Below are 21,661 nucleotides of genomic sequence, written 5' to 3' on the forward strand. Positions count from 1 at the left end.
ACTATTCACCTTTTAAAAAAGAAAAAATACTTAATATTAAAATTTTTTTTTCCTTATTACAAATCTTTAAAAATTCTTCTATTTATCCATATTTTTATAATGTTTTTATCGATGACAATATTTATTAGATAAATATATAGTTAATTCTTTGATATATATCTTAATTTTAGTAAAAGTTTTTTTTTTTATGAGAACATGTTTAAAGTAGTTAGAACAACTCAATGAAAATGGAAAAATCGAAAAATGTGGTTTGGAAAACGAAAGTTATAACTAAACTAATAGCATGTTCACCATGGTTGAAAATTAGCATTTTCAACATTTGACTTTATGGTTGCCAATATTTTGGTCCTAGTCTATCGAGGTATTGACTTTTTGATTTTGCAAATTGGACTTATATATGTCTTCATGGAAAAACATTATGGTATTGGTCAAAAATTCAATATTTTTAGTTTTTAAATTATTTGCGGATTGTATTTTTAAAGTTTAGGTCATTTACAAATTAATTATAATCTCAAAAGTATCATTCTCTACAGCGTTCAGATCAAATCACAGGATTCTGACCATTTTAATGGTCGAAAATTTTGGGTTAAGTGGTTGGAATCCTGTTATATGGCCTGAATGTTGTAAACAATGATACTTTGGTGGTTATCGTAAAAAAATAAATAAAGATATAATTCGCAAAAGACCTAAAATTTAAGATTTTAATTCGCAAATTATTCTAGTTTTATTAATAAAAATAAACTTTTCCATGATATGCTAAATTTAGTTTGTGGTCACGTTAAATTTATATTTTTAAAAACCAAATATAATTATGAAACAGCATTTTCTAAATATAATATATTAGAATTTTATGAACTATAACATCATATAAAAGAGTAAAATTGTAATTTAGATTAAACTTTATTCCACCCATCACACATCCACAAGTTATAAGTTCAAAAGTTGATCAATTCTAGGTATTAGGTCATTAGGTGGCTTAAATGCAAGTATATGTAAAAAGCAATGATGTAAAAATAAAAGGGTCAAAATGCACATGGGAGGCTAATATTGCTTGTCAAAAATGAATAATAATTGTATATTGTCTTCTTAATTCTCTCTTGGCATGCAACTAATATGGATAGTATACTCTTCTTTTGTAAAGCATTTAGATACAAATGCTAAAGCCAATGGTCAATTGTCCTAAGTCCAATATATATCAATGGCTACCACTTATCAAAATAGACCAATCGTTACAGCAGACTAGTCTTCTATACTCCGTCCTCATTTCTTAACTCTCAATTCAATTTTTTTTTTTTTTTTTTTTAGTTTATTGAACTAATTTTTATCATATTTTTATTTTGAGATATAATTCATCATTTTTACTATTTATATTATCTTTTTTTAATAACTTTATTACTTTAATTCACTGCACATGACCTTTTAATCTTCGTATTATTTATAAATGACATAAATTAATTAGTTAAACGGTTGGAATATTTTCATTCTCCGTTGCTTTTGATACGAAAGAATGAACGTGTGGCATAAAGTCAATACCTTATTAGCAAGCTCACAAAGACAAAGAATTGTTTTAATTAGATGGTTAAATATAGTAGTCAATTTCCTTTTTCGTTATTTTATGTCTATATTTTGCATTTTTGGTATCATTTTAATTTTGTGCCATAAAGTCATGAAGCACATATATAGTTAAGATATACTTTTATAAGATTATAAGAATTAAAGGTTTATAATCAAAGAAAAATTGACATTAAAAATTTTAACTTTCACTCATTCACGATAAATAATCTCAACTTTCTGAATATTTATAAATATTCTCAATTTTACTATGAGTTTGCTACAGTACACACGATAACCTATTAACCAATTTAACATTGCAAAAAAAAAATCAATTAATAATTTGGAGTTTGTTTATGATGCTTTTTTATCCTCTTTAATTGGTGGTAGGTCTAAGCTTTATCTTAAGTGGTCATATTCAAAAAAGCCAGTTGAATTCAAATCATGCATTATATTATACATACTAATAAAAATACTGAAAAATAACAAATGTCAACTTTAAGACGCCTTGACATATGAAATTATTTTAATGGATAATAGTTGATTACATAACAATATTTACTTAATTTAAAATCTAATATTTTTAAATTGGAGCTAAATTAAGAAAAGTATATATATATATATATATATATATATATATATATATATATATATATATATATATATATATATATATATATATATATATATATATTTATTTATATATTTATTTATATATATATATATATATATATATATATATATATATATATATATATATATATATATATATTATAACAATTCTATATACCTAACCTAGAATTTAATATATTTAATTTAATAAAAAAGTGATAAATTCAATAATTAATTTTAAAAAAATCAGTATTAAATTATTGTGTTGAGAAAGTAATGTATTTGATAAAGTAAAAATAAAAACCTCCTGAACCTATTCTATTTAGGCCTAATAATTTCTACTACATTTCTAAATAAAATATCAAAAGCTAAGTGTGGGGTCAATTGACACATAATCTATGCTTTCCCTTGGATGTTGTATTCTTAATTTGAATTATATTTATGTTTTCGCCTACCATGAATTCCTTTTACCGTTAATTTTTAGAGTTTATTCCCATTATATTGCTCAAAAAAAAAATAATTTCCAGTTTACATTATGTGGGAAAGTATTTCCCACAATACCGTCCACGTGGAAATTTTTTTATTTTTTTTAATTTTTCAGACAAAACCGCCACTTGAGATGGCGGTTTGCCTTAAGCACTAAACCGCCACATGAAGTGGCGGTTTGCTTACTAATTTTTTTTTTTTAAAAAAAAAATTAAAATGACCTGCTGTTTTGTACTATAAAACCGCCACTTGAAGTGACGGTTTGCTTACTTTTTTTTTTTAAAAAAAAAAAATTAATAATGTTTTGTACTACTACAAAACCGCTACTTGAAGTGGCGGTTTGCTTACTTTTTAAAAAAAAAAAAAATTAATAATGTTTTGTATTACTACAAAACCGCCACTTCAAGTGGCGGTTTACTAATTTTTTTTTTTTTTAATTAAAATCCACAAAACGCCATTTCAAGTAGCGGTTTAGTTCAGATCTCTTAACAAAACCGTCATTTCAGGTAGCGGTTTTATTAATAAAAAAAAATAAATAAATAATTTCTGATGTGGACGGTAATGTGGGAAATATTTTCCCATTTCAAGCAAAGTGGAAATTATTTTTTTTTTGGCATTAACATGGGAAAAGATTCTAATTTTTACAAGAATATAAAAAATATTATTTATTTTATGAGTGATGAATCTCCAATAAAAAGGCAAAAGAGACTAAATGTTATTTTTTGTAATTATTCTAAGATAAAGTTTGAATGAGACATCTCTTACAGCAAAATTGAAGTATTACAAATCTGAGTATTATGCGCATCTTTGTAATTTATTAGTGTGGTATTATTAAACTAAGATAATACAAATACTGAAAATACTAGTAGAGTAGCTAGTATAATACTTTATTTTTTAATATTTTTTTCATTTACTTTTTCACAGTTTTCAAAATAAACTTTGAGTATTAATATCTCTAAATAAATCATAAAAAATTATAAAATATATAATAAAAATATATATTTTAAGATAAATCTAACAAAATTTCACATAAATATATTTTATCATTTATATATAACAATCTTAATTAAATTTTTTTCTTTAAAATAAAATATTTTAAATAAAAAAATATTAAAAAACGGTGGGAATATAGTACCTTAATACTAAACTAGAGTGTAGAGTAGTACAAGTATTAAATTCACCGACCTTGCGCAGTTGAAATGGCACTTTCGGATCTCGACTGTCGAGTGTCGTCAGACTAATTTTAAAGCTTCTTAATTTGGATAATGTTGGATTAAAAGTATCTAATTATGTGATTAAGCAACTAAGTAATTGTTCTTTCTGTTAGAAATTGAGATGTGTCCGTTCCCAAATCAATACTCCTACTAGGCTACAACACTACACGTATTATGCTTCACAATGACACTGACAGTCTGACACTATGAGATCATATATAGTGGGATGTTTGATCACCAGTTTTTTTTTTTTTTTTATTTTTCTATTAACTTTTTTTAATTTAGCTTGTTGTATGCTATACTTAACAAAGAAAGCACATATTTTTTTCGTCCTATTGAATTTGCACCATTTTTACTTTGATTCGTCCTACTTAATTTGCATTATTTTTATTTTTGAGTAATGGCCCATCACTTTCTTTTAATCTCATCCATATATTTTAATTATCTTTTAATTTCATCCATACAATTCATTTTCTCTCTTTATTTATTACCACATTCTTAAAAACTACCATCTTTTTCTTTGATGCAAATCAAAGAGGACTGAGGGAGTATAGTTCTACTGTATATTTAGCAAATGATACATTATCAGTTTTACAATATTAATTATATATGACGTTTTTCATAATTTTTAGTGTAATTCAAATTTTAATTTTTACAATGTGCTTGATATATAAAGAATTATAAAAAAAATATACTCAAATCATGTATATTGAGGTAAATCCAATATGATTTTTTGTGAATTTATTATAATTTAAATAAATAATATGTCTAAATTTTTTTGTTATATACTTTTATGTAATATTCTAAACATAATCAATAATATGAAACAGAGAATAATATTTTTTCACACCAAAGCTAATACTCTTAACAAGTTGCCTAAACCTTTTAGGTTGAGAGTAGTTATTTTAAACTACTCCATATGTCTAACTTAACAAGCCAAACTTGGATAATGAAACTTGTGCTACTTATTCAAGCTCAAACAAAGTTCTAGTTTTCCTTTAAACATAACTGAAAAATAAAACTCAAGAGAGATTTCTAATTTTAGAATTATATTCACATAATCAAAAAAAAAATAACAATCTCTATTTATACAAAAATAACCAAAAGAAAAAACTAACTTTCCTAAAAATAGTCTAATCCTCAAAATAACCTAATCCTTAAAATAACCTAATAACCTTTATTAAGTTATTAGTAAAATCCTCTAAAATTTAACTGTTATGCTCTACGATAACTAAATGGCTATAGCACAACACCTTTACCCAAATTGAGTTAAAATTTGGGCGCATTTTTTTTTTAACAAAACTCTTTCTATGATCCATATTGGTCATTTTAAGAATAGCTTGATTTTAGCATCGTTTTAATCAAGCTTTAATCTCTTAACGGTCCATTTGGTTAGTGAAATTAAACAATGGTAATGAAAATGATTTATAGTGTAAAATTTCATCAAAAGTTCCATATCATCCCATGATAATGAAACATTGATCACAAAAAAGTTTTTTTTTTGTTTACAAATTTCCATTACCACCTAATACCACCTTTCCCAATAGTAATGCATTGAAATGAATTTTATGAAGGAAATGAGATGATTAAAGTTGCTCAAACATGAACATCAAGGTAACCAAGAGATTTTTCCACCAAAATTATACTAGTTTTCATTCCTATTCTCATTCCCATTACCACCGTTTATTACTGAAATAATTTGTCAAGATCGATACGACGCTAAGAACTTTGATGAACGATACTAATAACAATGAACTAAACAATGTTTGATAATGTAACACTTGCAAAGAGACACAAAGATTTAAGGAGGTTCACCCAATAATGGCTATGTCTTCCATCGTGTGTAGTTTCTGTTTATATTATATCAAAGGAGTATAAAACACTATTACAAATGAAGTATTACAATTGAGTAAGAGATAAAATCAAAAGGCTATGTGTTTGGCTTAGGCGTTGTGTGTGATGTGTTTTATGTGTGTATGGGAGCTCTCTATTTATAGGAGAAATCACACTAAGTAACATTAAGTACATTAAAGCTATGAATAAATGATAATGAAACATCCCTAAGTACTTGAAGTGTCAAAAATAGCATCCTAGGAGTATTAGAGACATCGCTCGACCAAAACAGGGGCTCGCTCGGTCGAGTGGGCTACATGAAGTTTCTGGTTGCATTCTGTGTGCTCGCTCGACCCACCCTGAAGCTCGCTCGGTCGAGCAGCACTTCAGAGAGCTTCTGACAGCATTGCTCGACTTGCATAGTAGAGCATCTTGTATTAAACCTTTGCACGTTTTCATTAAGTCCCATAACTCCTATGATTAACTCACACTTAATTACCTCATTAATCCATACTTGTAATCACCATCATAAACTACAATCATCAAGACTCAACTTAATACACCCACATTAACATTCTCTTGGATTCCATCCTAAAAGTCACACACGAATGCATACATCAATTGTGCACTCAAGTCACACCATTCATGACAATTATTCATAACAATTACCACTACCAAACGGGCGTAAATGTAATTTCAAATTGATTTCAATTTGAGTGTCGTTCAATCATTTGAATGTAATTTTAATTGAATTTAAATTTTTTATTTTTAATTTATTTTGCTCAAATCTAATCCAAACCAAAATTTTAATTTTTTATTTTCAATACCAAATACAAACCAATATTATAGTAAATTCAAACCATATTACGTGCTCCGCTTGGGCTATTTTGGTTTACCTATTTTTTAAATACTTTCAACCTTATCTATGTGTATCTATGATTAGCATTGATTTTGAAAATCGTAGATCAGCCTAGTGGTTGAGAGCCTTTCCATTTATTTGTGGGTTCGCTTCTCAGATTAATTCTCTCTCCTTTCTTGCTGGTAGTAGAAGAACTTCTTTTAACCCATCTCCAAATAAAAAACACTCAACATTGATTTTGTAATAATGTAGCATAAAATCTATAATACTAGTATATTTTTCTAATCCCAATCTAGGAAATCTTCTATATCATTGTTTGGGTAGGACACTATGAATTATATCCCAACTGCATTCTAGTCCTTTAGCAGTTGGCAGTAGCCCACTAATATCACTATATGATCCCCAATTTTGTCGGCCAAGATTAGTAGCTAGTGCCCAATAACACTTATATATTATTATTAAACCGGATTACTGCTAAAATGCTTCTAAATGGTCGGCCAACAATACCCACTAACTTGCACTTAATTAATAATTAAACATGTAATTAACTATTAATTATGCTATTAATAAGTACAATTTCATTGATACATGAGAATAAGATTCAGGCTTTTGATTAAGATCCAACCAAATGATTTGCACATGAGGTTTTCAACCACCAAGAATCTTCAAAATCGTAATCTGATTGATAGAATATAAAAAGATTTTAACAGGATAAATTTGCTCATGATCATGAATTGCTTATTTACTTTTTCATTAATAAAACGACAGTATGAGCTGCGATACTTCTGTTTTCTCCAAGACTATCAACCTTCTCGTGGGTTTTCACCTTCAGATTCACGACAGATGGATCGGCCCCGAGTAGAGCGGATAAATTGACCTTGATTGCCTCTTTGTGTGGACTAGCTTTCGGTCTTTGAAGAATTAAGGTTGCATCTAGATTGCCGAGCTCATACCCTGCCTCATGCATAAGTCTTACCTGTCATTACAAATTCAAGCGCTGCTTATGAATTATGAACAATTCTCGCATTATACACATTTAAGAATTAATGAATTGGAAATAACAAATTTAAGTTTGTAGTAAGACAGTGTAACTAGTTCGGATCATAACTATAGAACACGAAAATGAGATGTTATCAGCTTCAATCTCACACTGATTATAGGAGTTTGATGGAACTCACGAAATGGCCATCAGCTTTAATATTTGTTCAATTCTTATACTTGGTGCGCTCGATTTCATTAATGCCCTCTTACGAAGCCCTAATACTACCAACATCCACTCCCCTTGCAGTTGATGGGTACTGAACCCTGCATATCGAGGTTTGGGAGACCAAGGTCTTGCCACTTAACACCTCAACTCGCCATAATATCCATGGGTTTGACATATACTCCAAGCAACTGAATAAATATGCACACATGCACACTCGAACCAGGAATAATAACTTTGCCTTGGTCATAATCTCGGAGTTTGTCCATAAAAGAGATGAAATACACATAATCTACTACATGTTTGTGCTATCTAATCACTATATTATTGAAACAGCTATATGCTGGGCACGTTTACCTTGAACTAAAATCATTCGGTCAACTAGATGAACAGACTTCCTGATAACAATGCACCAACTACCAAGAACAAGGTGTGTGCAAGCTTTAACGGCAAACTGAGGTTCGATGACTGAGAGCTGCAAGCTAATGCAAGTCTATTGAGTTTGCAAATGTACATCTGCTTAAAAAATGCTTCTACAACTACTTTAGTCTCCCATTTTTTATAACCTACTCATGGAATCTTATCAGATTATCTCGGAAAAAGATCTTAAGTCATTAACAGAAAATGTCCTGTTTCAGAGTGAAGTACCCAGAGGCGGGACTTTTATGATGCAGGTACAATATATCCCAAACCCCAAAAATGTATGACATATATTACTACACTATGCTACCTCCTTCGTATATGTGCAAGAAAATAAAAAATTATACAGTAAAACTAAAGGTAAAAAGTCCAAACCCTCCAGGCTCCAAGTCTCCACCAATCCACTCGAGCTCGTGAGTTTTCGAGCAGAGTTGAGCATTATATGTCAGCAAAAGAGGCATAAGACATGACCAAATCAGTAGTCCAGAAACGTGTCACGCACATCTTAGTCATGTACTTGTCTCAGTCAATTGATAGCAATAGTCCAACTTAGGCAGTTCGCGCCATCCAATGCATGTAAATGTTTGTTCTTGTCAGTATTGGGCCTCAGCTTCTCCCTCCTCTAATTTTCTCTTCCACTTTCAACCAACCTTTTTCTCCATCTCCATCTAAATTTCACCCACTATATCCATCTTCATCTTCAACCCACCTTCACCACCTTCTTCATATAAAATCCTTAAATCATCTACTTGTTTATTTTTCCTTAAAACCATCGAATCATCTTCACCCAAAATGCTAGAGCCTAAGACAGCATTTTCCAATTAGATGTAGATTTTCCTTATCTTACCAAGCCCAAGTATTTTAATCTTGTAGCTGAATCCTCAAGCAAGTGTTCTCAAGATCAATGCCTAACTTCCTACACTGGTCTTCATTAAAGTTTTCTAAGAAGCGGAATGAAAGTCAGATAATTGATTTAATGTGTAAATAAGCGCTAAATAACAACTCCATTAACAAGTCACTGCTGGATTGTCATATTGCTTAATAACCAACTTCAAAGTTTCTAGACGGTCCGACCCATAGGTTGACCAGCATGAAACGGACTCATTGACATTGTGTCTATCTTAGTAGTAAGCTGCCTAAAGACCTCTTATTTAGCCAATTGTACACGCAAATTTTCCTTTCAATTTCATCTTCCCCAATTTTTCTTGAAGAACACTGGAATGAATTTTCATCGATATTTGGAGCATCACAAGGTACACACTGAGATGCATTTGAATTTACATAAATAAGGTCATAGTAAAAAGGAGATAGAATAAATCCCAAGCAGTGCAAGGAAGTATTCTTTTTCTCCCATTGAAAGAATAAAAATTTCATCCATTTTTATATCATCAATCTGTTTATTGGTCCTCTTAGCGTCCCTGCTTACTCCCATTATGCAATCCATTTTCTCCTACGGTATATCCATTTTTGCCCTTCGTCTTTGGTAAACTATTATGAACGGAGATCAATGGGTACTTCATAGAGAAGAAAGAAGACAATAACAGAGGAAACAAAAGAGAAGCAGCACTAGAAAAAGAGAAATAAGATAGATTGTCGCTCAATTAGGGCGTTTTGATTCGTCAACACTCCAAATTGCATAATGTCACCAATACAATAAATAAAACCCCGCTCTCCTTCATTTCTCTCTACATTTAGCAAAAACAAAAGGATTTAAAAGAATGACTCAACAGGCTATGGAATAATCGCTGCTGATGCAAACAGAATAAAAGAAGTAAAAACTATATTTTCCCTTCACCGTTGCTAACTGCTCTACCACATTAGTGATAGGTCAAGAGGATAGGAGGCTCTGCTGGGTTTGGGAGCATGACAGAAACTTAGTCATTGACATATTAGTTTGACCCTAGCAAGTAAGTTTCCAGCATCTTCCCAAATATCTCATCTACAATCCAATATTTGAGCCTACACTACACTCATATCTCCATATTCCTTACCATAAGTAGTGTTTGTTTGAGGTAGAGTTTCACACTTTTCATCAGGTAACCTAAACCTTACAGCCCAATATTTTATAAGATTTTAGACCTGCAACCACACTAGTACAAGCAAAAGCTTAATACTCCACAAAACTTAACTTTCTTTTCCACTTTCAAGCACAAGTGCAACTACCATGCCTAGATGCAGCCAAGTGATATGACTTTCCTCAAAACATGTACTTACCAAATTTCACGTGCATATCTTCCTCATCGAAAACCTGAGCTTTTAATCCATCTAGGCATTTAGATATCCAAGATATTCGCACCTATCAACGATTTAAACTCAATAAATAATGACACCAATTTGTGACCTGTATCGTTCTATATTGTGGGTGAGTTCTATTCTCACCCTTAACCTTTTTCATCACCAAGACAGCTTCTAGGATCATAAATTAAGCCTATGAGATAATGCATAAACAACAGCCACAGCGTCTATCAATGCACATTGACTCCAAGATGCACTAACTTCCTATCTCAGAAATTTAAATATTCAAAACATCACAAGTCCCTAAAAGGATTTTTGTTACATAAAGTTAATTGATGAACTTTAAATTATTAATACATGGAAGGTTGCAATTTTGAAAATGGATCTTTGAAAAATAAGCTTAATACTAAAGGGACAGTTGAAAGATTCAAGCAAGGCCAGTGGCAAAGCAATTCACCCAAGTTGCGCAAACCGATTTCTACATACCCAACTTATACATAACCCAAATGGAAATCATCGTGAGTAATAATTGATATTGCTGCATCAATAGGGTAGACTATACCAATGAAACCTAACTAGTGCCTTCCTTTGTGGCATGTTGCATGAGGAAGTCCAAATGAAGATGCCTGAAGACATAAACTCCAAAGAGTTATAAAGGGTGTGCACCTCATATTTTGCCGATTATATGGCAGTCTAAGGACTAAGGAAGGATTAATGAGTCATAAAGTTGCACACTATCTTTAACTTATCAATATGGGACAAACTATTCCAACAGGCTTCAACCATTAGCTTAAACTTTGATTAAGTTGGTGCTAGCACCTGGTGACAAGAGGATGTGCTGCATCCACACATCTAACCCAAAATGCTATTGTGTGGGGGTTGTAACATTATGTGGGGTGGGGTGTCAACTACAAATTTAAGCTTTTGGTTGAATTGCTCTCTTAACAAGACTAGATTGTGAGCAAAAGTTCAAAATCACATTTTTTCCATGCCCAGGGAATCATATTCCATGTTCAAAGCTAATTAACAAACATGTCATTCCAAAGAGTTCCCAACATCATTTATTAAAACAAGCAAAAAAAAAAAAGCAAAAAGAGAGGGAACAGCAAACAAAAATACTTACAGCTTCTTTGATGAAAACAGAAGAAGGAGCACCCTTCCACTTAGGATCATTATCAGGAAAAATCTGGCAAATATCCGGAAGCCCCAATGCTCCCAATATTGCATCCACTACACAATGAAGCAGCACATCCCCAACACCCAAAAGATATTAATTTGCAAATCAAAACACATGAAATTTGAAAACATTTAAATTTTGAGTAATTATTAAAATTACCTAATCTATACACTCTTTTGTAAAAGAACTACCTTATGTAAAATTTTTTGCAAAAAACTACCTTATATAATATAATTCTTTGCTTATATATTGCGTATATAATACAATTCTTTGCAAAACACTAACGGTTTTTGGCCTTTGACCGTTAAGTATAACCCTTACCCTCACGTGACCCTTAAAAGAGACCTTATTCTTCATTTGATGAAGCTTTCATGGCTGCAAGTTCTCCAACATTCTCTCTCTTTTGCTCAGGAACTACCTGCTTGCGCTTGAGGTTTATCACCAAAAAAGAAAAATAAAAAAAATATAATTTTAGCCCTTATAAAAAGAAAAGTTTTGCACACAAAATAATTCTAATACATTGAAGAAAAGAAAACCCATAAATCAAACAAAATGAAAACGATCGCCAAATACTTACGATGTTAAGAACAAACAACAATGAGCAAAATTAAGTTTGACAAAGTAACAAACAAGGACACAAAGATTTAAGGAGGTTCACCCAATGATGGCTACGTCCTTCGTGGTGTGTAGTTTATGTGGTGTGTAGTTTATGTTTATATTATATCAAATGAATACAAACAACACTTCAATATGAAGAATTACAATTGAGATAGAGATAACAACAATAGGCTATGTGTTTGGCTTAAGGGTTGTGTTTGATGTGTTTTGCATACTTGAAGTGTGGGTATGAGAGCCCTATTTATAGTGCTAGGTACTTGAAGATGAATGGCTCACATAAATACATAGTTAATTTAGGGTAATGAATACTATGAAATAACTCTAAGAACTTGAAAAGGCATTATCTCAAGAGTCACACACATGAGACTCTTCACCTTAATCTTCATTAACACCAATAATTCCCATGAATACTCTTCACCTTATTACACCCTTTTGGATTTCACAACTCAAGAGTCACACACATGAATTCAACCCTTTAATGTGCACTCAAGTCACACATTAGTATAGTATCATTTATAATCACATTAGTATACTACCATTCATAACACAAAAAATAGAGCTTTTTAGAAATAGTTTTATTGTAACATTGTTGCTATTTTTCTGTAATTATAAAGAGATTATTGCTCATTCTGGGAGTATTAATAAGCTAGCCATAATATCATTTGATGAAGGATATTCTCATCTTTTTGGAGATGAGAATGTTATGGTTCTTAAAGATGGAAAATCTGTTCTTCTTTCTCTTGATGAAAGAACTGGCAAGCTTTTTTTCTCCTTTTTTTTCTGGATTTTTTCTTTTTTTTTTGTTTGTGTTAAATTCGGCAAATTTATCTTTTTTTCTTTTTATTTTTTTTTCAGGTTTTGGGTTCATGTCACAAGACTTTTATCTACATGGGTTTTTCGGTGCTTCAATTAAATTGCCTGCTGATTATACTGCTGGTGTTGTGGTTGCCTTCTATGTGGTTGTAGCCATGGAAGCTTCATCAAATGAAGAAGAAGGTCTCTAAGGGTCATGTGACTGTCACGTGAGGGTCAAGGGTAAGGTCAAAAATCGTTATAAGAAGTAGTGTTTTGCAAAGAATTGTATTATATAAGATAGTTTTTTTAAAAAAATTTTACATAAAGTAGTTTTTTTACAAAAGAGGGTATAGATTAAGTTATTTTTTATAATTTATCAGAGTGAGCCTCACAACCTCTATCATGAGGAATATTGATGCCCCCAATAATCAAAGGATAACCAGGCTCTAATCTATGAAGATCAAATCTTGATGTTGAATTAGACTGAGTAGTGTCAGCAATTGGAGTAGAAACTGCTGAAATTGAGATATAAACTGGGGATTTAATCACCGAATTTTTCAGTTGTCTGGTGTTAAAATTTAACTGAGAAAGAAATGGAGAAGAAGATATATGAAATTGAGGTTTGTTTATGGTGGGGGGAAAAGAGCAATAAAGTGGAGTTGCCATGTTTGTTTGATTGAAATTGAGGTTTGAGCAAAACTAGAGGTGGGTAACTGAATTCTGCCGTTTAAACATTTTACATGACTAAAAACTCGCTCATGTGAAGAACATGATTACAAGTGGTTTGAGTCCACGAGTGGTGTGAATTGCATTAGTCTCGCTATTTAAATTTGTTACACAATACCACAAAACTATCCAAAATTAAACATACAAACAAATATAAGCAAGCAACTCTTGATTTGTATGATTTGAATGTTAGGTTTTAGTCACTTAACAGATATAGGCGCCATTCAATTGTCAATAGATTATTTTCACGCAATAAAATTACCAATGAATTAACTATAGTGGTCTTGTATGGTATAGCGCGCTAAAAATATTAATAATAGTAATTTTTTGATGTAATTTTGCACGATTAATCAAATAAAATTCATTTATGTATACGCATGTAATTTGTGTCGAATCAGATGGTTTTTGATCATGTCAGTGCATACCACATACTTGATGTGTCACTCCATGTCGAGTTATTTACAGTAGCGTGTCGTGCCGATCAACATCAAACGATGGGCCACAACACAACACAAGCACGGGCGACGTGTTTGATCATTTCTTGAGCCACAACACAACTTTTTATGTTTTTTCTCCAAAATTACTTTTAAAATAATAGGATACGTGCTAGCGGATCGTGCTCATTTCAACAACTGGTAATTATGAGAAACATATGGCCCTCAATAACAGTTGCATGACATGTCGTGTCGTACCTAGCGATAGTTCATGTTATACTGATCATGAGCAGGTCGTCCTGTGCCACCTACGTGTCGGCCAAATTCGTGTCATGTCTTTTTAAATCTTATTATTTGAAAAAATAATAAATATAATATAAATTTGGAAAATAAATAATATTTTAAATATGAAATTCCATAACCAAGAATGAAATGCTACTTCAAATTTTTTGTCAAGTAATTTTACTTTCATTTTTATGGGGAATTTCTTTTTTTTTTTTTTTTTTTTGTGTATATTAGGGTTTAAGTAAAAGAAATAACTCTCAATTTTGAACCGTTTTATACCTAAAGTCTTTACCCTATACCGCGTAACACAGTTTTTTCCGTCATAATAAACCAACCGACTTCAACAAAACCCTTCCTTTTTTTTTTTTCTCTCTGTCACTAATTTTGTCTTGAGAGATAGCGGCAATTGCAGCCACCAATCGCCATGGCTGCACCCGAAGCTCCCGTTCGCTATGTCGGCATTGACCGGAGATCTGCCGCCTTTCGTCTCATGAAACAAATGGTACTTTCACTCTTCGTTTTTTCTAGGGTTTCGACTTCCTTTTTGATCATAATAGAAACTATTTTTGTTCTCTTTTTGTTGTTGTGTTGATGAGATTAGGGCTGGGAAGAAGGCGAAGGGATTGGGAAAGATAAGCAAGGTATCAAAGGTTACATCAGAGTTCAAAACAAACAAGATACTAATGGTAATCGATTTTTCTTTGTTTAATTTATTTTTTAGGTTTTATGTTACAATCGTTGTTTAAATGTTGAGTTTAAATGTAGAAACTAATATGAAGTTTGAAATATTTTTAGGTATTGGAGTGGAAAAATCTAATCCGTGGGCTTTTGATACTACTCAATTTGATAACATCCTCAAAAAACTGAAAGTGGTAGTAAGCTTTACAATTTTTTCTTGTAATATTTTGAGATTTATGCCAGAATTTTATTGATCAAAACGTTGCAGCCAAAAAGAACAGGAAAGAATTATAATGCATGAATTATTAATTTTACTTGATATCAAAAGTTAATTAAGTAGAACTTTGCTGGATCTTGCAAATTTGATGCATTCATCCTTTGTATTCCCCTCAGAATCAGATTAATGGTATTAGATTTTGTAATCTCGGCCCAAAGTTATTTTGAAAACTCAGCAAGAGTGAAATTTTCAGCGGATTTAGTTTTGAATGATCTTAAAAGCCAACACCTTAGTATGTTTTCATTCTTCATCCATTTATTAGTCATTAAACTTAACATATGGTCTCGTAAAAGTTCCACTATAAACTTCCTTGTGTTTCAAAATTCAATGTTTGCTCAACACTCCTATTCTAGTTGAGAAAATATTCTCCATTAAAAAGTATAGTAGTTAGTTTATTGTATCTGTTTGTTAATTTGAAGCGGAGAGCACACGAAGGGGGTTCTGTTCTTAAGATAAAATTTAGGATATATTATAATTTTTGACGGTTGCAATCTTTTCAAGCTTGCATATTATGTAGAAAGTTGTAATCTTTTGCATGTAAATTGAGGTCTATCGCACTTAAATACGATTAAGGAAAAATAGTTTGCAGCTTTGAAATGCCTTGGATAGATGGAGATCTACACCCTCATAGCCATCGTAACCTAGGCACACAATGCACACACTTGCACACATATACTTCTGTTTGATGCACCATTTCTCCCAAGCTGAGATTTTTGGGAGAAATTGTGTAATTGTAATAATCGAAGAAACCTACAACCAATGGAAACTAGCATGTGGTATCATAATGTGCTGTACATATAGAAACTAAACGAGAACAGACAAATCAAACAATATACTGTACTAGTAGGCACAGGTAATGGAGCACAGGAACAGTACCCATGATAGGGATTAGGAAATTTGTAAACCTGTTGTCAGGGCACACTTTCTTCATATACTTTTAAATTTCAATGTTAGCACACTTTCTTAATTATTTGTTCTACATTATGTTTATTAGATATTCTCCATTGTTTTGTTTGATATATAGTGGAAGATTATTCGTTTTAATTATTGCGTGCTTTCTTAATTATTTGTTTTACATTATGTTTATTAGATATTCTCTTTTTTTTTTTTGATATATAATGGAAGAGTATTCGGTTTAATTAGTTTTAGCAATATCTAATATATGATATCCTCACAAGCATTCCTTTTTTCGAATTTGCAGCAAGCAGCAGATACCAATATTGAAGGTATATGCATATTAGGAGTATAACAATTTCTACAGTTATGTGAAAAGTAATTATTTGAACAGTGACGTGGACTTTGTTTAACCATTTGTACTCTAACAGTTAAAGAAGATAAAGACAATGAAGCTAGTACTGAGGCCTGTGAGCCTACCTTGGCAGAGAAAACACTAAAGGTTACTCGGCCACAGGGAAGGTATGAACTTTTAAGGTGGTTATGCTTGCTGTTATTCCAAGACTTTCTATCAAGTGTAATGTTGTAAGTTGTTTTAATGAATGTTTAGGTACAAGAAGAGGGAAAGAGGGAAGCTCGTCCATACCTACTCTGCTAAGGATCTTGATGGGATACTTGTAAGTGTTAGATGCTCTAATGCTATATGTGTTGCATTCTAGAAGTGTAGCTCATATAGTATATATGTTGTTACTTACCATTGAACTTATGTTTTTTTAGAGAACGGCATCTGGGAAATAGCAAAGTTTTAGCTTTTTTGTAATTGAAGTTAGTATGGGAGAAATTTTACTGCTATGAAATTTCATATTGAGTATATAATAATGTACAGTTTCTGTTCTCATATGGTGAGTTGTTCGTGTTTGGCTACCATCAATTTTAAACTTTAACAAATCAAGGATTTCTGATTTGTTCACACCATAAAATCTTTCATGCATCCTCTTGTATGTTTGTGCATGCGTGTGTGCTCTTCTTCTTTCTTCTTCCCCCCTGTTTTTCTGTTTAAATTGTTTTGAGTATCATAGTCTCATTTGTATTACATAGTGGTTTCAATACTGCATTGATTGGTTGATGCCAATGTGATGGCACCACTATTTCCTATGGTCCTCAATGCATGAACTTCTCTAGTGGAGAGGTTCATACATTACTTTTGCCCATGGTGTAACTTCAAGCATGAAAACCATAAGAAATATTGGTGCCATCACATTGGCATCAACCATTTAATGCAGTTGTACTTTAATTATACCATTAGGTACTAAGCCTATTTTCTTAAATGTAAATCTTGAATTGTTTGTACTATCGCTATTTGTCAGGTAGTCAATTGTACTTTATTTGTACATGTTGACAAATGCTACTCCCTCCTATTCTTCATACTTGTCCCATTTTCCTTTTGGTTACTATTCACTAATCACTCTTAATTTGTATTTTGTTCTTAATTTATAAGTTAAAATATAGTCATATAGGATCTTATTTTATTCGTCTCAATACAAAGATTATTAATATCAAGTTTTTATAATTTTAATCCAATTAAAGATATTAAAGGTCAAAATATAGTCTCAGCATGTGTGAAAAAGGCAAATGGGACAAGTATGGTGAGTAGGAGGGAGTATTATTGATGCTTTGGTGTACCGTGACATTCTTTGACTTATGTTTAGTCTCCTGATTCCTCAAATTGTTGATCTGTTTGTGTTGCAGGTGAGGAAGTCTGATGAACCTGCAATTAATACAGAAGAAGAAGAAGAAGAATTAGAGACCACAGTTTTGGATGTCACCCATATTGACGTTGAAGGTAATTCTGTTTGGATCCTCGTAGAATTTTGTCCATTGTCCTATTCATTTGATTGCATTTTCAAGGAATTTGTAACAAAGTTAGGGCTATAATATAAACTCGATCATTTGGCTTAGGACCTACTCTAAGTTGAGTCTTCGTCAAGAAAGTGAAGAACTCATTAAAATGCTATCATGTGTACTTTTTATGAAAGATATTTTCATTTATTGCTGTAGAAACTGTCACTTTTTATCTTTTTAACTCTGCGAGCTGCTAAATTTGTATCTATTTCCAGTAAAGGAGCATGTAGGATATCCACCAGAGTGGTGGGGTTACAAGTATGGTTTTGTCGTGGGAGGATATCTTGGAGCCAAGTCTAAGAAAAGAAAAGCCGCTGATGCTGAGGCACCAATTGGTAGCAAAAAGATAGGTTTTCTTGAAGAAGATCAAGAGAATCTGTACAATCTTGTCCACGTGAGTAATTATTTTGCTACATTGTTAGTAGGATGAGTTTTTTAATTCTTTTGATGAAATAATAAGATAAAAAACAAATGGGAGAAAGAAATATGATGAGATTTAGAGAGAGGATGTAAGTTCATGCGCATAAATAGATATGTAGCATAATTAGTGGGACAACCTCGAATAAAAAAGCATATGAATGTGAGAGGGACATCGGATGCATTTCTTTGTAATTTTGTAGCCTGCTTCTGTAGAAGCACATAAAGCAGAAATAATGACCTTTGGGTCATTGATTCTGCACTGCTAAAGTTATGACACAAGTAACCGTTTGAGGCTTGGAACAAAGATATGATCTGTCTGTCAATTTTTTTTATTGTCAATTGCTTATCCTCTTGTTATTACATTTGTATAATCTTGATGATTCATTTATCTACAAGGCTACTCCCACTGTCCTTAAATATTTTGCAACAAGACATTGCACGCATATTAAGAAAATAGAGGGATAATTAATTGTGTTGATAAGATAAAGGTGAGAAAAAATGAGAGAAGATGAGTGGATGAGAATCAAAGAACATGGTGGGACCATTACCTTTAATAGAAGAGATATTCTATATGGTAAGCACCAATTATGGTAAAAGGTGAGTGGTAATAATTCTTAAACTTTTTTCCACAAAATAGCACTCAACTCTTGGAAAATTAACTGCAGTAACATTATAGAGGTAAAAACGTTTCATTTCCGTTAAGTTTTGGTAAAAATCATAGATGCCTCTTAATAAATCCCAAATTTTTTCCACAAAATGACACTCAACTCTTGGAAAATTAATTACAGTATCATTTCCGTTAAGTTTAATTTTCGTTAAGTTGTGCTTTACATTTGGGAATTTATTAGTGGGATTTATGACTTTTACCAAAACTTAATAGAAATTAAACGTTTTTATCTCCATAATGTTACAGTAGTTAATTTTCCAATAGTTAAGTGCTATTTTGTGGAAAAAATTTTAAAGACTTGCTACCACTCGCCTTTTGCAATATTTGGTGCTTACCATATAGAATATCCAGTAAAATCTAAAGGACAGACCAAAACAGAAAATATTGCAATTTCATGGAACAAAGGAAGTACATAGTATGGCTTTAGATGTAGGCTGGGTTTGTATGAGGACTGTGCATATCAAGTTGGCAAAAATTTGTCTTATCTGATCCACAGACGGAGCATTGAGGAATTTAAAAACTATATGAGGATGGGAGGAGGGTGTTGAGGAGATGCTTTCACTCCGTTCAGAATTTCTTTGTTTAAGATCAATTTATAGATTGTAAATTTATGGAACAGATATTTGTGCTTGTACCCCAAATTGTGAATTGTATGTCTAGTCCAAGGTTAAGTTGCTGTATCTCTAGCCCAAGGTTAAGTTTCTGTTTAGGTATCTTCATTTTAGAATGGGACATTCAATGAGTTTTGGTTGCTTTTTCTTGAAGCATTCTTAACTGTATGCAGTTTTGCACACTCTGCCTTATGTGAGGTTGACTTATATCAGTCTTGCTCCTTGTAATCTTAAATTCTTGATTGCTTACTATTCTTGATCATAATTTGCTGCACATCTTCAGCACTCTAGAAATCTGCAGATGGCAGGATCCAGTACGGAGTGTTTTGTAGTTGATTTGCTTTCTTATAGAAGTATTTTCTTAAAAATTACCAGGATAAAAAAACATCTGGGAGACAAGGTCTTGGCATTAGGGACAGACCTATTAAAGTTGGTGGCTGTCGTTTTGGGGGGAAAAAGACGACATTTGATGATAGCGATGATGATGATGGTGATGGTGATGGTGATGGTGATGATGATGATGATGATGATGAAGAACAAGAACAAGAAGATTCTCATAGTGCAGGTTCGCCAGAGAAAGAACTCGATGAGATTCCTGAAACTGACAGTGGTAAAGAGCCTAAAGTGAAGTTGAAAAAGTTGTGCCGCCAGTTGCTCCGTCAGGTATGTTTTCTTTAAATTATTCCTCATATATGAATAATATAGAAGCTAATCAACTAATTTTTGCAGGTACCTGGTAAAACATTAAAGCTCAAAGAGCTGAAAGCTCTTATACATCAACATTCCGATACTGTTTTCTCTAGTTTTTCTTCGAAATCAGACGCCCTATCTTTTTTAAGACAAAAGGTACATTTGGAAATTGCTATTTGTTTTTTGGTTTCTTTCTGGTCATTGTTTCATACTCAGTTGGGTTCGTTTGAGAGACATGATCTTGGAAAAGAAAAAAACCAGGAGTTGATGTATCTAATGAAATCTTCTTTCTTTTCTGCAGCTCCAAGGAAGTTCAAAATTTTCTGTAGACAGAAAGAGAGTGACCTTATCTTCAAAGAGAAACTAAGGTAAATTTTTGCAGATGTGTTATGAATGTAGTGATATGTACATTGCACATCAAATGCAAAATCCCTTACTCTTATCATAAACCTCAACAGTACAGCAAAACTGCTGCATGCTCACTATAAGGTTTTGTTATTCTTTGTTTTTCGGCTTTGAGAATATACTATAGATTTAGGCATATTGTTTTTCACAAGGAGAATGTAATTCTTTTTGCGGGAAAGCTATAAGTAGGACCTAGTGAGATGTTTATTTAATCCATCCATCTGTATCAGTTCATAGTATGATTTTGCTGTGAACGTATGAGGATGTCCTAGCGACTTACATAAGTATATATAGCAGACAATTTTGGCCATTTGTTCTTTACTTTCTGATATTACATTCAGCTAGTCTCATTTGAGACTGTCAGGCACATTCCATTAAAGCATGACAACGAGTCTCTTGAGAGACCGTCTCTTTGAGAAACATATCTCAAGCCCAACCCATTAGAGATTAATGCCTACTTACCGTATTTTTCATGCCTATTTATATTATCCTTAATGCTTATTTACTGTATTTTTAATACCTACTTTCAATATCTTAATGTCTACTTACATTACTTTGAATGTCTATTTATAATATTTTAAAAAATATATAATGGACTCTCTCAAAGAGACCGTCTCTCACAAGAATTTGTGAAAAGCATAATGCCTTCTCTTACTCTACATTTTTCT

General features: G+C 31.8%; 2 protein-coding genes across 3 annotated transcripts; one reads left to right on the forward strand and one right to left on the reverse strand.

Annotated features, from left to right (window-relative positions):
* Nucleotides 1–7,297: 7,297 nt before the first annotated feature.
* On the reverse strand, nt 7,298–14,558 carry LOC130801334 (2-C-methyl-D-erythritol 2,4-cyclodiphosphate synthase, chloroplastic-like). Its single transcript, XM_057665165.1, has 3 exons — nt 13,381–14,558; nt 11,538–11,670; nt 7,298–7,531 (listed from the first exon to the last, which is right to left on the reverse strand). The coding sequence occupies exons 1-3, from the start codon at nt 13,668–13,670 to the stop codon at nt 7,298–7,300; spliced, it is 657 nt and encodes a 218-aa protein (XP_057521148.1). The 5' UTR covers nt 13,671–14,558.
* A 127-nt stretch (nt 14,559–14,685) lies between these two features.
* Nucleotides 14,686–21,303, forward strand: LOC130801333 (G-patch domain-containing protein 1). Of its 2 annotated transcripts, none has more exons than XM_057665163.1 (11): nt 14,686–14,951; nt 15,051–15,135; nt 15,245–15,324; nt 16,606–16,630; nt 16,730–16,820; nt 16,909–16,975; nt 18,048–18,141; nt 18,416–18,594; nt 20,274–20,561; nt 20,628–20,744; nt 20,890–21,303. In XM_057665163.1, exons 1-11 carry the CDS (start codon nt 14,874–14,876, stop codon nt 20,953–20,955), a joined length of 1,170 nt encoding a protein of 389 aa, XP_057521146.1. In that variant the 5' UTR covers nt 14,686–14,873; the 3' UTR covers nt 20,956–21,303. The 2 variants fall into 2 exon arrangements, with proteins under 2 accessions (XP_057521146.1, XP_057521147.1); XM_057665164.1 differs by having other exon boundaries at nt 15,245–15,321.
* The last annotated feature ends 358 nt before the right edge of the window (nt 21,304–21,661 follow it).

Source organism: Amaranthus tricolor, chromosome 15 (assembly GCF_026212465.1).
Source record: "Amaranthus tricolor cultivar Red isolate AtriRed21 chromosome 15, ASM2621246v1, whole genome shotgun sequence".
Lineage (NCBI taxonomy): Eukaryota > Viridiplantae > Streptophyta > Magnoliopsida > Caryophyllales > Amaranthaceae > Amaranthus > Amaranthus tricolor.